At 32.8% G+C, this 17,412-nt stretch overlaps 2 protein-coding genes across 2 annotated transcripts; one reads left to right on the forward strand and one right to left on the reverse strand.

The window, feature by feature from the left end:
• Positions 1-6,155: 6,155 nt before the first annotated feature.
• On the forward strand, positions 6,156-12,281 carry LOC100257270 (DEAD-box ATP-dependent RNA helicase 38). The gene is made up of 9 exons (XM_010655706.2): positions 6,156-6,322; positions 7,109-7,285; positions 8,270-8,563; positions 8,958-9,185; positions 10,170-10,235; positions 10,711-11,112; positions 11,221-11,332; positions 11,596-11,681; positions 11,857-12,281. The coding sequence occupies exons 2-9, from the start codon at positions 7,115-7,117 to the stop codon at positions 11,917-11,919; spliced, it is 1,422 nt and encodes a 473-aa protein (XP_010654008.1). The 5' UTR covers positions 6,156-6,322; positions 7,109-7,114; the 3' UTR covers positions 11,920-12,281.
• A 3,333-nt stretch (positions 12,282-15,614) lies between these two features.
• Positions 15,615-16,292, reverse strand: LOC100853958 (protein PELOTA 1-like). Its single transcript, XM_010656034.3, has one exon. The coding sequence runs from the start codon at positions 16,290-16,292 to the stop codon at positions 15,615-15,617; it is 678 nt and encodes a 225-aa protein (XP_010654336.1).
• Between the last annotated feature and the right edge of the window lie 1,120 nt (positions 16,293-17,412).

Genomic DNA, 17,412 nt, shown 5'->3' on the forward strand with positions numbered 1-17,412 from the left:
AGCTCTGAAATCAACAGCCACTCTAGCACGACAGCGATGTAGACTATGACATCGATTCCAACGTGTTGAGAATGACGGCCTTTCTTGAGGCATCTACCGATACGACCGACCAAAAATTGAAGACTAGTTTTAACAGAGTGGGATATATGCTTCTTCTTGGGACCACCACCTTTCCTTCCACCAACCATCTTCTTAACTTTTCCGGTAGACTCCATTTCTCATAGTTGCAGACTTCACTAGTGGCGATGAGCGTGATCGGGAATAATGGATCTGGAGCTGTCGGAGAAAACAGTTTTCCTCCATTTACGAACTGCTACCTCTCTATCGCTACTTCGAGCCTCGCTGCCAACAGCTGCACTAAAAGCTCCATCGCCATGACCCACAAGAGTAGCCACAACGGCGAGTATCCAGCAAAGGCGTAGATTTGCGGATTTCCTCCAACATTAGCGACGATCTTGAGTGCTTATCTTTCATCTCTTTACTTCATGGGTGGCTTGGTAATAAGGTTCCGGCATGGAGTTTTTTAGCTTGAGCTTGGGATTTATTAAAAGAAGGATTTTGATGGAGGCTTTATCACAACTTTGGGTGGCCATGCATGTGGGTTACAGATCCATGAGAAAAAAAAAATTTAAAAAATGGGTAGGAGTTCACGAGGAGTGAGCAATGGAATAAATGAAAAGAAATGGATGGAAAGAGTGATTGGCGGGCATACAGGTATGAGATGAACTGGTGGTGTGGTATGAGTTTTGTGGGTATGTGGGCAGTAGGTGTGGAATGAGTGATGAATAAAAAAAGAATGGGTTTGTAACATAAACGATTAATCTTAAAACATCACACAAGAGATAAGAAACCAGATTTACACACATATCCAAACAGAACCATATGAACAATAAATGAGACCATGCCACAACAAACCATTGTAAGAGTAAGAAAAATAAAAAGAGAAAAAAAAAATGAAAAGACGAACTTCAACATTAAAATACAAATTGGGAAGCTGTAGGGAAGTGGTGTATGGAGAGTCACCATGACCATACCGGAACAAACTCACAAACAATGCAAAATAATCACGTAAAAATAAACAAATAAAAAAAGGTAATAGGATAACCAGTAATAATCCATGAACCTGATCAGTCTTACTAGGTAAAGCTCTCATTCACCTAGAGTTTACTGGGCTTCGACCCAACTTCTTCCTCTCTGCTTCGCCTTTCTCCGCTTCTTGTTGGCTTTTCCTTCTTTCTACCACCCCTTGTCCCATCTGGCTGCCCAAAAATAGCTCACCCATGCCCTGTTTTTTTTTTTTTTTAGTTCCAGTCCCATCTCGCCGCCCCAGAACAACTCATTCCGTCCTCTCTAATTGCCCTAAAACGACTCATCCTCGAGGTGGTAAGAAAAATGGGAAACCTTATCCTGAGGGGTATATATATATATATTAATTTATGAGATTCATTTCTAATGAATATCTCTTAAAATGAAACCTTTCATTTTTTATTTTATTTTTTAATTTTAATATAATAAAATTAAAATCATAAATAATCACTATTTAATTTATTTATGAGAATTATGTTTTTTTGTTGAAATGTTCCAAACTTATTTTGTATAATTAAAGAGAAAAACAAAAGGAAGAAAAATTTTAGGGAAAAGTGTGATTTGATTCACCAATATGAAAATATACATAAAAAAGCCTCAAAAATTTTAAATTAGTATTATTTTTATCAATTTAAAATTAATTTAAAATACATGCACTTTTAAATGAGTTATCAAATTATTCCAAAAAATGTCGTTTTACTTATCATATCATTCAAATCAATTGACAACTAAACTTCTCTTATATGTTCCCTTCATTTTGGATATTTTATTATTATTATTTTGAATTTTTTTTTCTCTAAAAACAAATATCTCGTAAGATTCTTATTTTAGTTTCCTCAAAGTTTAGGAAAATATTGTACAAAAAAAATCATATTTAAATAGGATATATATTATTTATTTTATAGAATTTTAAGAGGAAATATTGTCAAACAAATCCTGTTTAATCATAATTATCAATTCAAAAAGTAATAAGGTTGTTTATTAAATAATAAATAATAACTAAAATAATATATATATTTATTTTAATTATGATTAATTTATTTAATATAAAATATTTATTTAATATTTTTTATTTTATTTTTACTATATAACAAAGTACAATCATATTGTCTTATATTAAACCATTATTAATATTATATAATAAATACAAATTTGTGAAACCAAAGTTTGGTTAATCTTGATTTTGATGATAACAAAACAAGGTTTAAAACTAATGATCATATTTCAAGTGTGATTATGTGAGACGATTTCCAAAGTGGTACGATTTCCAAAGTGGCAATCACAAAGACAAATCAAGTCAATGAGAAATCATGAAGAATAAGACCGCCTCAAAGAGAAGTGTTTTTCAAGATCCAACCTTCAGAAGATTTATTTGTAAAGTTGTTGGTGTACTAGGATTTTCATGTACTACATTATTTACTTATACACCAAAATCATTCAAGAGTTATTTTGTTTTAAATATTTTAAGAATTTGATAATTTCATGTTTTCAACTAAAACTTTGTGTTAAGTATCTTTCAAACTTGTTTTAAAAGGTTTTAAGTTTAAAAAGTTGGGCGTTGAGCCAAAAAATGTTTCAACCGGTTCAACCGGTCGACCGGTTGTACTCGTCCGGTCGAGTACTAGTCGAGGAAGGCCAACAAGTTTCTCTCTCTCCCAGTGGCCTTCTCTTCCTAATCGAGGTACAGTCGAAGCCCAACGGTCACTTGCCAAGCATTTAATGCTAACGACTAGTCAGCCGGTCAACCCCTAGCTCAATAAGTCGAATCCCCAAACGACTAGTTTAACTTTTCTCTTCTATAAAAATGTTTCAATATTCATTGTTTAATAAACTTAATCTTCTTAAACCTTTCTTGATTATATTTGAGCCTTGGAATAGTATTTTTGAGTGCACCATTGTTCTAAAACTTGCATATCCTTAGTGCACCTTTTAATCTTAGTTTTCTTGTATCATTTGAGCTTAAAGTTGTTGTACTAGGATTTTGTGAGATCATTTATTTGTAAATCTTTGAGAGGAAGTTTCTCAAGTGTGGGGTATCACTTGAGGGATTGTTCAAGAGTGGGACATCTATTGAGAAGTGTAAAAGGTGTTTGGAGCCAAAAGTTCAAGAGGGTGAATTAGAACCATAATCTGATTGTATTACTTAAAGGCTTGGTTTGGAAGCCTTTAATTAGTGAAACCTCAAGCTTGGGATTGAAGCTAGAGGAGAGTGAATGTAGGCCGAGTTGGGTCGAACCACTATAAAATCTTGTGTTTGCATTCTTTCTTCCTTACTCTTTTAATTTATATGTAATTGTATTTATATTGCTTATTATATACTTGCATATAATTGTCTCTTATATTCATATAATTTAAATTTGCAAAAAGAGACCATCACCCTTTTCACCCCTTCTCTAGGGTGATTACCATAAATTGGATTAGCCTAATTTTTCTAACAAAATTTGTTATTGGTTTATTTATTATCAAGAATATGAATTTATTTTTAACTTATTAATACTATAATAAACTTTTTTTTTTCAAAATTTTGCTTTATAATATTTCTAGAGAAAAAAATCTCAAATAATAATACTAATACTAATAACAATAATAATAATATGATTTTAATGTCATGACAAGTAAATGAATGTTTTTTGAAATAATTTGATGACTTATTAAAAAGTCCATGTATTTTAAATAGATGAAGATAATAATAATTTAAAAAATTTGAGGTTTTTTTTTTTTCATATATTTTCATATTAGTGAATCAAATCTCATTTATCTTAAAAATTTAAAAGGTAAAATATAAGATATATATATATATATATATATATATATATATGTTATTTATTTATTTTTATATTTTCTATTCATGAAATTATTTTAAAATTTAAATTTATTAATATATTATCATAAATGCCCTCACCCAAATTTGATTCTTATTCTTTTATAAATTGAATCTATTTCAAATTATTTTAAAAGTAATTTTCAAAATTGGTTTATATTTTTTCACAACAAGTTTATTTGGGAACTTAGGGATCAACCGTTTTTCATGTTCTTAATTTTAAATTTTTTTTTTAATAAGAATTTTTTATTTATTATAAGAACATTTTTTAAAAACAAAAATAATATTTTTGAAAATAAGAGCCTTATTGAGGAGTTTTTAAAAACAATTTTATATTTTTTAAAAACAGAAAACAGTTTTTAAAAACTCATAACACTGTTTGGTTATTGTTTTCTATTTCCAATTTTTAAAAACAAAGTGAAATAAAGAATAACTTTTAAAGAACAAATAAAAATTATTTTCACCCGCTTTTAAAAATAATAGAAAAACACACATACTCCATTATTTTTCTTATATATAAAATTATTATTATTATTTTTTTTATTAGGCAAATTAACTCTAGATTAAACACGCTTTTAAAAATAATAGAAAAACACACATACTCCATTATTTTTCTTATATATAAAATTATTATTATTATTATTTTTATTAGGCAAATTAACTCTAGATTAAACAAGATTTAATGCGTTGAATTTGTTAATAACTCTACTAATTTTTATAAATAATTTAAAACTTAAATAATAAATTCATTAATACCATAAATTTATTAATATAATAAAAATATATATTTTCTTATATATATATATAATAAAATAGTATATTTTCTACTAAAATATATACTTCATGATTTTATTATAATATTACTATTTATATTTTACTAAAAACTATATATTTTTAAATTTATTTTTAATTACAAAATTATTTTCATTTTCAATAAGACTTCAATTAAATTTAATTAATTATATTATATAAATTGAATTTATAATATTTTTACAAAATCAATTTTTTTAAAAAAAAAAATTTATTTGAACAAGTCTTTTTATTTTTTATTTTTAAAATCCTTTTATAATAATAACTTATAAAATATCCTTAATTTTATAAAACATAAAAAAACTTTTTTTGATTCTTTAACATTAAAATGGTTTCTAAAAAATTACATAAGAAATCATGATATAAAAAAAAAAATTAAAGTACTTAATTGACTTGTATTAAAAATAAATATTAAAATTATTTTTATATTATAGAAATTTTTGTTTCACTATAATAAAAAAATTGTATCATAATTTAAAAAAAAATATATTTGTCTTTAGTTTATATATAATTATAAATTTAATTTTTATTTTTGAATAAGACTTAACTTGAATTTGATTTTATATTATTATAAATTAATTTTATAATTTTTTTATAAAATAAAAGTAATAAATTATTTTTAAAAACAATACAAATTCTTTCCTCCAAGCTTTTTATTTTTTTATTTTAAAAAACCGTTTTTTTATTCTATATTTTGAAAAACATCGCGATACAACCCTAAATTTCTTTGTTTTTAAAAACCGCCTATCGGTCTCCCTTTTATGCAAGGGTAATCATGAATATATCGATAATTTGATTTTACGGATATATCGGAGAAATATCGACGGATATTTTGGAAAAAAATTTTGATAAGTAAAAAATTAATCAAAACTTATGAAAATGTAAAAAAACCTCGTATTAATGTAATTAAAAGTATAATAAACAATTTAAAGTTGTTTTGGTGAAGAATTTGATATATATATATATATATATATATATATATATATATATATATATAATATGATTTGCGATATTAAACATAATTATATTATGTCAGTTGTACTTATACACTCATTATGAAGTTTCATGAAAAACTTATTTTAGTAAATATCAATAATTTATACATATTATCACATAACTTGAGATTCAATTCTGACTATTGGATCACATCCAGTTTTAATTTGGACCATCAGATGCACTAGGGTCCAAATTAAAATATCAATAAAATATTTTATTTGAGATCTAATTTTTAAAATTTTATTAAAAATATGTGGTAACAACTTTCTTTTATTAACATTAATTTATTTAAATAATTAAAATTATTAATAATTTATCTTATCAAATTAATTTTAATTCATAAAATATCATCGATAAAAACCAAATTTTAATCCATAATAGTGATTTAATCATGGATAATTAATAATTATTTATATAGAGTGAGGAAAATTGTTCTCATGATATGTTTCTTTTTTTTTTTTAATCTCTACTAAATCTAAAAATAAAAAGGGCCACCCACTTCTCTCACTCGGGCATCAAGAAGCCCGAAGCCCTTTTCTGAAGTTGCCCTCCAGACGAGAGAATCCCTAAAAAGGCCCTATTTTCCTCTGCTACTCTCAATCCTCCCAGGTACTAATCTAATCTTGTTACTTATTTTTATTTTTCTGCAACCCCGTTTGATTCCCAAGAAAATCCATCCCCCATTCGATTTCTGGGAAAATTCATCCTCGTTTGATTTCCGAGAAAATCCATGCAAAACCCCCAAGGAAAACCAGAAAGATTGCTTTTTTTTTTTTTTGCTTCCTGTGTTTTCTGGATCTGTTCTAGGGGTCGCTTTGCTTTTGTGCCATTGGATTTAAATTTCACGAACCCTAAATCCACGATTTTTGAGCCAGGCTAAAAAACACAACCTTTGCCTGCAAATCATGATCAGATTTTGTCACCTGTGCGCGGGCTAGACTGGTAGGAAATATCGGGAAATTTTCAGAAAAATCGGAAAAAAAATCGGCTATACAAACCGAAAATTCGCCGATAAATTGCAGTGTCCGGCTATTTTTTGAAGATTTCGCCGATTTTTCGTCTGCATCCATTTTTCGGCGATTTTAACCGAAATTTGGCGAAATTTCTCCCATCGACATTTCACCCCCCTCTTTCGTATCGCCGACCACCGAAACCCGAAATTTCGGCGAAAAAAATGGAAACTTTCATCCTTGCTTTTATGTTCCATTTTCTAAAATTAAAAAAAGAGCATTTTGAATAGAAACGGAAAGTTAAAAACGGGGAACGGAGTAGAGAGTCGGTTTGTAATTTTGTAGGAGTGAAAAGGGGAATGGTTACAAAATAGGGGTTCTAAAGGCGGTGAGCGAGCAGTACCTTGACTTCACTCTCAAATTACTCTGCTGTTTCCTCTCTCAGTTTGGCATGGCGGAAGATGCACCAAAGCCAAAGCAACTGTGGGGAGATGTGGAAGATGATCCTCCGTCTTCATCTTCCACACCTGCAGTCGACCTCCCCGTGGAGTCTTTGACTATTCACGATGAGGCCAAGGAGGCCGAATCACTTGACGAGCCGAAGGATTCGAGCATCCAGGCGGTAAGACCTCCTTACGATTATTTCTCATGTTTTATATGAATTTATTCGATCTACTTGCTTGCTGAGAAAGAGGTCGAAGGGAATAACAGGAGATCAAGTTTTATCACAAACGCTTGCGAATTTCGAGCCCTATTAATTGGAATCAGCCGCTGATCATATTCTAATTATTTTGTTTATTTTGGGTAGATTCTTTATCCGCGAAATATAACCATGAGAAATATGAAGCTCTGAACTTTGGTGTTTCTGGATTTTTTGCCCTTTTTTTTGTCAGCAACCAAACCCTAGATTGAAGGTGTTTTTATTTTATTTTATTTTTGTTTATATCTATTTTTTAAATTTTATTCTGGGTTTTTTGGAGGGTGGGTTATGGTAGGCGGGGGCGGCGGAAAGAAGGGCGGGTTGGTGTTGGTCGGATGGTTTGGTTTTGCTCTTAAGGTAATGTAGGTCATGACAAGCTATTCGAGATCTCTTCTCGATGTTGTTCTCATTCCCCCGTTGAATGCCAGATTCTGTTTGATTGATCGGAAATGTTGGGGAAAAAATAGATCTGGAAAATTTCTAATTTACTCTAATGATCTTACTGCTGGTTTACTTGGCTGGATGAATGTATTTCACAGGGCTTCAAATTTCGATTTTCTTCTATTATCTTCCATTTTCTCACTGACCAAGCTAAGGATAGGAAGTTTGGTTTGGTTTTGGTCTTTATGAGTTTTGTTATCAAATAAATTTAGGCCCGTCTTCAATGTGTCATCATTAAGGTTTTTAAATTTTGATTGTTGATGCATTTGTGCTTTAAGTAAATTTTGGCTAGACTTGCCCATATGTTGTGGATCGGATCGCCGATGCATTTTGTTTTAATTCAAGGTTTGGTTTTGACTGTGATATATCTCTAGTTTGATATAATTTAGGTTGTTGAAAGTCACCCAAAAAGGGGGTAGTGGTGTTAGTTGTTATTTTTTTTATTAAGTTGGATCCTAAATGCAGGTTACTTCTGGTGATACACCATACACTTCTGCCAGTACTTTTGAGGATTTGAATTTGTCACCAGAGCTGTTGAGGGGGATTTATAGTGAGATGAAGTTTGAGAGGCCTAGTAAAATTCAGGCAATCAGTTTGCCTATGATTTTGACTCCTCCTTACAAAAATTTAATTGCTCAAGCTCACAATGGTTCTGGCAAGACGACTTGTTTTGTACTTGGAATGTTGAGTCGTGTTGATCCAAAGCTGCAAGTTCCTCAGGCCCTTTGCATTTGTCCTACAAGAGAATTGGCAATACAGGTTCTGTTCCTCTTTATTATTATTACTATTATTATTATTTTATTTATTTTTTATGTTGCTTTTTTCTCTGGAAAAATTATATTTGAGGGAATTACCTTTCCAATAAAAAATATTCAGGCATAAAAAAAGACTTTTTCCTGGAATCACAATTAAATACCTATGAACTAAGCCAATAGATTAGTGTCCTTGCGAGTTTTTACAAGAGAAGACACACACTACAATTAATACCCTGTGAAGTATTTTTTTTTTTTTTTTGATAGGTGCCTTGTGAAGTGATTTTGATAGTTTATTACTCAGTACTTTTTATCAGAATTATATCTGCTGAAACATATAGAGGCTTATTGTTTGAATCTTTGAGGCTTTAGGCTTTAACAGCGGAAATTTAATGGTACAGAATTTGGAGGTGCTTCGTAAGATGGGAAAGCACACAGGGATTGAATCTGAATGCGCTATTCCAATGGACAGTGCAAACTATACTTCAATTTCACAGCGACCACCGGTGAAGGCGCAGGTAGTGATCGGCACACCTGGTACAGTAAAGAAATGGATGTCACATAGAAAATTGGGCATAAGCAACATGAAGATTCTTGTTTTTGATGAAGCTGATCACATGTTGGCTGAGGTAATCTAACAATCTTGTCAATACAGTTCAGAATCAACTCTGGGTTTTCTGTTACACTGTTTGCTTAGGTGGGTTCTGTTGGAATGTTCACTTGGACTCATTTAGGCTCCAAAAAAAGGGAAATAATGTTTCAACTATTGGTTGGCAATTTGACATCTATCTCAAGCTGCCACTATGCAAAATTTTTTCAACATTTGTTGATAAGTTCCTGTCCTTATGATTTACATAGGGGTTTGGAGGTCAAGCTTGAAAAGGTGAAAATTTTAATATATGAGTATTAATCAGTCGACATAAAAATTTGAAGGTGTTTTTTGTTTTCAGTGTGAGTAAATAATCAAGTTAAGCTATAGGTAAGCTTTGATTATATTCTGAAGATTTTTTTTGTGTAGTTTTTTTAATCTGTAGAGATTCTGTTGATGGATGGCTTGTGAGTGGTAACTATAGTCCTGATAAACCGGGGGCATATGACATGGATATCAACTCAAATTACATCCCCTTCACTGAAGGGAGGGAGGGAACATTAGAAACTTTACCTATTATGATATATATTTGGGATTTTGTTGCTGTTGGGTTGAGGTTGTTTGAAGTTTGCAGGAGTGTTTAGCAAGCTACAACCTAGATAAAAAATGAAGTTGTTGAACTTATATTCACAGATGATGCTGTATTGTGTGTGTGAAGTTTACATACTACCGAGCAAATAGCATTGCAACTATCTTTCTCTTTGGATCATGTAGGAGAGTCACCAGTAATCATTCTTGTTGAAGTTTGGATGACGTTCCCTATGATCCTTAGTATTATGATATATATCCTTTTCCCCAATTCTAGGATGCAATCTTCTCCTTCTTTAATGAAAATTGGTTATCGCTGCCGTTAGTCACCCCTGAACGGCAGTGTTACTTGAACGAATAATATTTCACCATTGTTCTGATGCTTGAAGTACATGCTATTAAGAATTTGTTCATCATTATATTTATTTTGATGCAGGATGGATTTAAGGATGATTCTTTGAGGATAATGAAGGCTATTGAAAAGAGTGGTGCTCAATGCCAGGTTTGTACCCAAAGTTCTTTGCTATTGGATTGTACTTGCATATGAGAAGTTGACAAAAATCATAGCTAGGAAGATACATCACAAGCTTGGTTTGAGGATGTGTGATGGATGACTGCTTAACTTTGTATAGCCAGGCTTCTGAAATCAGGGTCTAATTTTTTTTTATCCTTCTTTCTTCCTTTTTTTTTTTCCCTAAGAATTAAAAATGCATTTCTTTATTTTGGGGAATGTTTTTTACATCAAACTGATGTCAAGACTTTTAGTTTCACCCTTAGTTACATTCAACTGAGAAAAAAAAAGAAGAAGAAAAGACTAAGGTTCTCCTCATTAATGCGATCTCACTTGCACATGCAAGTTTTAAGTTCTCATTTCTTGGATGGTTTGGATCTTTCTGATCAAGTTCTTAGTTTCATGTCAAAGAGCTAAAATCATACTATTGACTTCCTTTTTTTTGTTGTGTCTTGAATTTCATTAGGTGCTTCTGTTTTCTGCTACTTTCAACGATACAGTAAAAAATTTTGTAACAAGGATAGTCAAAGACTACAATCAAATGTTTGTAAAGAAAGAAGAACTATCCTTGCAGTCTGTGAAGCAGTATAAGGTGAAATGCCCTGATGAACTCTCCAAGATTCTTGTGATTAAAGACAAAATTTTTGAGATAGGACAGAAGCTGGGGCAAACAATTATTTTTGTCAGGACGAAGAATAGTGCAGGAATGTTACACAAAGCACTTGTGGATTTTGGTTACGAAGTTACTACCATTCAAGGAGCTCTTAGACAAGAAGATAGAGACAAGATAATCAAGGAGTTCAAGGATGGATTAACCCAAGTTCTCATATCGACTGATCTCCTTGCCCGAGGTTTCGACCAGTCAAGGGTAATTAAGTACTTCTAGTTTCTGTCTTTCTTTCTTTTTAATTTTTTTTATTCCCTTTACTGATAATGAATTTCCATAATGCTATTTGCTTCAAATTTGTCTCTGAAGGTGAACTTGGTCGTCAATTATGATCTGCCGCTAAAATATGGGACACAGGCAGAGCCTGACTATGAGGTGTATTTGCATAGAATTGGTAGGGCAGGACGTTTTGGCCGCAAGGGTATGTTCTTGATCCCATGCTTCTGCTGTTGTTACTTTATGCTTGATATAATACTTCCTCCATTGAAATGTAATTATTATGCCTGCTTGTATGTTGTTGATCCCATGATTCCTTTTTGTTTCAAATATGGGAAATCAATAATGTAGTTTGATTCTCCTGTTGCCAATCATTTCAAGCTCAGATTCTAAATTGATGTATCCCCACCCAAAAAAAAGAAAAAAAAGTAGAGTATTCTAACGGATTTGTTTTACATGATTCTACAGGAGCTGTTTTTAATTTGCTGTGCAGTGACAAGGACAACATCCTGATCTCAAAAATTGAAAATCATTTTGGGGTTCAGATTGCAGAGGTAAGGTCTCCTTTATGATTGATTTGGTTGAGCATTTATTTATATAGGATAATAGAAAAATTTGGAAAAGATTTTGGAAATCATCCTGAGTACTACATGGGTTTACTTTTTGAGCAAAAATTAGAAGAAAGTATCAAAAAGATTTTAAGTCTTATTCCAACAACATGGATCACAGATTCCTTCGTGGCAAAATGATGATGACTTTGAGGCGGCAATGAAAGATGCTGGACTTTGTTAGTGGATAGAGCCAAGTGGATTATGGATATTCCAGTTTCAGAAGAGAGTTGATTTTTTCAAAGAGGGACAGAGAGACAGATGATAGTCATCTAAGGACCTTGCCTGGATGGAGATGATTCTTTCCTAAGCAAGACATACATTCAAGAAAGACTTTTTGGAAGATGTATCTTTTATAATTTTCTTGTTATTTCAGTTGGGTTTTTGATGCAACTTCCTCTCCCTTTCTCTCCCTATCTCGTCAGCTTCATCTCACATGATTGGTTTTTTGTAATTTTTACAGTCTTAACATACATTCAAGAAAGACTTTTTGGAAGATGTATCTTTTATAATTTTCTTGTTATTTCAGTTGGGTTTTTGATGCAACTCTACCCCTTCCTCTCCCTTTCTCTCCCTATCTCGTCACCTTCATCTCCATCACCGGTCTATGATTCTCGGAAATTATTTAACAAATGTAGTTGTTAATGGGAGAATTTGGGGCTTTGGTCTTCTGGTCTTGTTAGCAGCTGGCTTTGTGTTTGTGAGCGGTTGTGTAATGGAATTTTCCGATTTATGTTTTGCCTCACTTCCTTCTCCAGATGCAGAGAAGTAAAATAATTGAGCGGGTGGTTTTTCAGTTATGCAATTTGTCCGTTTCTTTGTGTCTTTCGTGTCCTTGAAGTAGGTTCTTTCAAACTTCCAGTTTAATCCTTTGTGGAACATTGTATGAGACCCATCACTTTGCAGTCGACTGTATACTCTGTATTACATTCGAAATAAAAACTTAAACAAGATTGTTTCATTTGATGATGATTACCAAAGGAGATAAGACGGGATCAGAAAGGGACGGTAGGGACCTATTGGTTCCATGTCTTTCACCCTTCCCTTAACCAACTAACCAAGTGAGTTAGAGCACGGGGAATCCGGCTTCCTTCCCTTAACCAACCAAGTGAGTTAGAGCGAGGGGAAAGAGTTATTGGACTTCAGGAATTCTTAAACCAATAAAAGGTAACTAACCCACCTTCTCCGGGCGTGCCCAGGGTTTGGCTAGTGGTCCTTCTGCCGGTTGAGGGGCGTCATGTAGCCTACTGTGGGCCGATTTCTCAGCCTCGCCCACCGACCTGCTACGAAGGTGGAGTAGGAAGTGGCCGATACGCCCTGACGGAAGGTCTCTGACTTGTCAGTGTCGGCCTCCTCCCTTTGTCGACCAATCACTCGGTAGGGACATGCAGCCAGCACCTGGCGTCCCTCTTCTGCCTTTCATGCGGAGGTACGCAGCTATGCTGTCTCTCTTTTGTCACTCGGGGGCGTCAGGCATGGTTACTTTCCGGGCGAACGTGCTCTATGGCCATGTCCGGGGTGTGTGACGACAGTCTGCCCAGATTAGCCGTTTTGGATCCCCTTTGACCCAGGGTTAAGAAAATGGTAAAAGAAAAAACAAGGTAAAATTGGCTTTTATTTGAAAAAGAAAGATGGAGTTAAAAGATAAATTAGTTGGATGGTGATGAGAATGATAAGCTATTCATATTTAGAACATCACTGTAATGAGAAATGTAATGCTATGCTGATTCAGGAACGAAAAATATGTTATCCATTCCATTTTTTTTTTTTTATAAAATATAAAAGATATTCTTATAATATTTGATTTTTTTTAAATATGAAATCTTTTTTATATTTAGTGTTACTTAGATATCTTTTCAAAATTTATATTTTAATAGGGTTAATTTTATTGATAGCTTTTAACTTTTAAGGCTTGGTGTAACTACACCGGATCATTCTTGGTTTCAAATTTTATTATTAATATTTCTATAAATTTATTCTGATTATAAAATTCATTTTAAGAGGAATTTAGGTAAAAATAATTTAGATAAGAGTGTTAAATTTTTTTCTAAAAATTAAAATTTATTCTTCAAAAAATAAAATTTATATGTGAAATACTAATATAGAAGTAATAAATGACGAAATTTGAAATTAATAGTGGCCTAATGTATTTACATTAAATCTCAAGAGTTCTCAATGAAATTAATCATATTTTAATACATATTTATTTATTTATTTTTATTTATATTGTTAAGAAGTAAAATATTTAAAATTTTATAGATGAAAAAAATTATTATATTATAGTGTCAATCTTATGCTTAAATAGGTAATAGTATTATATTGGGGCATATAACTAGTATATATATATATATATATATATATATATTTCTTTTTTAAGGTCAAAAGTAAGTAATATGAAAGAAAGAAGGAACATGGGAGAAATAAATTGAAGGAAAACTATATCTCCATACGCCTATTTGCAAAAACATTATAAAGTAATAACTCAAAATTTATAAAATCCAAATTTTATATACTTATCTAAAAATAGTTAAAATTTTGTAAAAAACTATTATTCAGTATATTAAACTCGAATTATTTTCAAATGGTTCTTATTAATGTGTGAAAACATATTCTTCTCATAAACTCTTAAAAGTGAAATATTTATATTTTATATCTACCCATGAGAATGAGATATTTATATTTAATATCTTAAAATATATTTTTTCTCGTATACTTACGAGAATGGGATATATTCATATTTTATATCTTAATGAAAGTTTATTATATAAAAACACACATATCTTGTTTTATCTTGGTTAAGTATATAAAATAAATGGTTATTCGATGAAAAGGGTTTTTGAAAACCAAATTTTTGAAATTTGATTTCCCATCATTTTTCGGTCTTATTTGAACAAAAATTTCAATATTATTTTCTTATACAAATAACCCTCCCATTATTTCATCCTTTTAAATAAATATTTCTAAAATAACTATATGCTTCCATGCCAAATAAATGGATATAAAAAAAAAAAAAAAGACTAAAACTCGTTTAAACTTATAGTTTATAAGATTTTGGGTTTCTATAATTTTATCTTAATTGGTATATTTATTTTATTTTAGATATATGATTGTAAAGCGAAAAAAATAAATAACTTAAATGACTTATGAATGAAATTTATTTTTTGAACTAAAAATTATCCTCATTGATATTTAATTGATTTGTTCTTTTTCTATTAATAAAAACTATTATTTAGATAATAAATAATTATAAAATTGATCAAGAAAATGGAGGAGGAGAAGCCGTGTATTCATCTGCAAGTCTGCAACATATGAAATTCACTCCCCTTTAAATAAAATAATTCCAAGTAAAAGTCATGCGTATACTGTAAATATTGTCCAACAGAAAGTCTAAACTCTATTCTTTTAACCTAATCATCATTGCAAAAAGTCTAAACTGCAAAGCATCAATATCACAATTCCATGTCATCCAGATCAGGCAATGGAAACCTAAGAATAGCAGCAATCCCAGTTAACTGACCTAACTGCTCTCCCATTACATGATTGTGCGAATACACCAGGGCCTTCCCTCCCGCCTTCTTTACCGACTTAACTAAATCCGTGTACTTGTGCCTACTTCCATGGTTTGCACTCCGGTAAAGTTCATCACTTATAAACAGAGTGTCGATTGCCATAATTCATTTGCCTTCTCCACACTCTTTGATCCATAACACGCCCTACTTGAATCGTTGCTCAACATGTCGCACAAATCCTTCCATGCTGTTATCTCCACTGCCCCGTTTTTGCCCCGAATCAATTTCATTACCTCGGGCTCATGCAACACCGCTTTCAAAGTTGCTTTTCCTGAAGTATTCACCACTACCACACGTTCCTTATTTTCTTCTATTTGCTGCAGCTTCTGCCTTCGTGTGATTCTGCTAGCAAGTATTGCCGAAACTCCGTCCCGTTGGGACTTGCTATTATGACCAAGCTTACGAAGTTGAAATTCACGTACTTTACAAATTCTGTTAAAATGTTTTCAAAAAACTTGTTTGACTTTGACTGAGATTTCGATTTTGCAGCTCTATTCTTGTTGAGATTGGTTTTAGATGGGGCTTCAATGTTGGCACAAAGTGTAGTGGCTATTTTCCCTATCGAGTACAACTCCGCGGATACGTCTTGTATCAACAAGACTGCGAGGTCTGCTTTAGCAGCATTGCCGTAGGAGCGTAGTTCCTCGATTGCATCAGAATCCCAAGCTTTCTTCTTCAGGTCAAATGGTTTATTCCTCTCAATCTCTATGGTGTGGAAGGCACCGGCGTCAACGTGTTCATTGTGCACCAAGTTCCTGCCGGCGACGCGGATTACTGAGCCTACTTTATCATAATCGATGGCGGTGATTTTGATTTCAAGTGTGAGTCTAACTCTGCCAAAGGCGGTTTTGCGGGTTGTATCGGCAACGATGACATCGCCCTTAGAAATCAAATTGTAGAGGAGCCACCTGTCATCTGGTTCTTCAGGAACGATATTGATGGTTCCACCGCTATTAGGAAGGATTTTTTCTTCTTCTACCAGCTTCATCCTTTTCAGAGAAAGTATGGACTATGAACAACAGAAATTATAAGCGAAAATAATAAATAACATACAAAACATAAAAGATTTTATATAAAAACCATTCACAAAGTCTTCCAAAGACTTTACGGATATTAAAAATACAAGTTAGAGATCAAAAAATTATAATTCATTTACAAGAGGTTTATAAATTTACCTTCTGTTGTCGCCTCGCGTATCCGGTGGTCCACGTTGCTGCTAGATGGATGGACACGCGATTCTCAACACACAAAGGGTTCTTGATTCAGCGGTTGTACCTGCAAAAGGCATCCGGACAGGGTGTCCGGACGCACCCTCCGATGGTTTTGTTAGCCATGGTAAGAGAGGAAGATATATGAGGCAGTTGACTTTTTACTAGGTATCAGGAGGTTACTCAGAGAGAGAGAGCCCGAGTTCTTCTTCGTGTGAAGACTTATATATACAACTTTAAGGGTACTGTTCCTCTCATTAATGGTGATGAGATGTTTTATGTTGTCATGATGACATTAAGTAGCAGCAGAGACATCATCACCCTACGAGCGGCTGTCAGGAACCATGGTAGGTGACGCGACTGTCAGAGATCGTGGTAGGTGATCATGTAGAATGATCGTGGGAAGTGACTTGCTATCACTTCATCTTGTCTTCTCACTCTGCAGGTGACAAGATGTGGGCCATGGCTGCTTGTTGTGATTGCGTGTAAGACTTGCTTTACTTTAATTGACCATCCAGACGATTTATATCCGGATGGCTCATGCTGATTATCCGGATGTGTTGTGGAGACTATCCGGATGTCTACGCTCTGCCAGCGTCGTTTGCTCTTCCTTGGATAGGAGAAGCTGAAACGTCGTTTGCCTTTCCTTGAGGCGGTCCGGATAGGATAACTGCACCATGCATATCCTTAGGGGAATCCGGATGATGATGGTCCGGCTGATAACACGTGCCACGCGTCACCATGAGCTGCGTGCCACGTGTTTCCCAAGGGGAGGGGTCCCTACATTGCCCCCCTTTTTAACTTGCCTATTTTGCCCAAAAAATGGGCGGGTTAAAAATAACTGGCTTTTGAAAATTGAAGAGGTCCCTTCGTCTGACTGGGCCACGTGGCGAGTGGGGG

The sequence above is a fragment of the Vitis vinifera genome, chromosome 8, assembly GCF_030704535.1.
Source record: "Vitis vinifera cultivar Pinot Noir 40024 chromosome 8, ASM3070453v1".
Lineage (NCBI taxonomy): Eukaryota > Viridiplantae > Streptophyta > Magnoliopsida > Vitales > Vitaceae > Vitis > Vitis vinifera.

What these genes read in the sequence shown, in the direction of transcription:
- LOC100853958 (XM_010656034.3), bottom strand. Translation starts at nt 16,292, where the DNA reads ATGAAGCTGGTAGAAGAAGAAAAAATCCTTCCTAATAGCGGTGGAACC.
- LOC100257270 (XM_010655706.2), top strand. Translation starts at nt 7,115, where the DNA reads ATGGCGGAAGATGCACCAAAGCCAAAGCAACTGTGGGGAGATGTGGAA. An exon ending in AGGATTCGAGCATCCAGGCG is followed by an intron (nt 7,286 to 8,269) that starts GTAAGACCTCCT and finishes TCCTAAATGCAG; the next exon opens with GTTACTTCTGGTGATACACC. An exon ending in AGAGTGGTGCTCAATGCCAG is followed by an intron (nt 10,236 to 10,710) that starts GTTTGTACCCAA and finishes GAATTTCATTAG; the next exon opens with GTGCTTCTGTTTTCTGCTAC.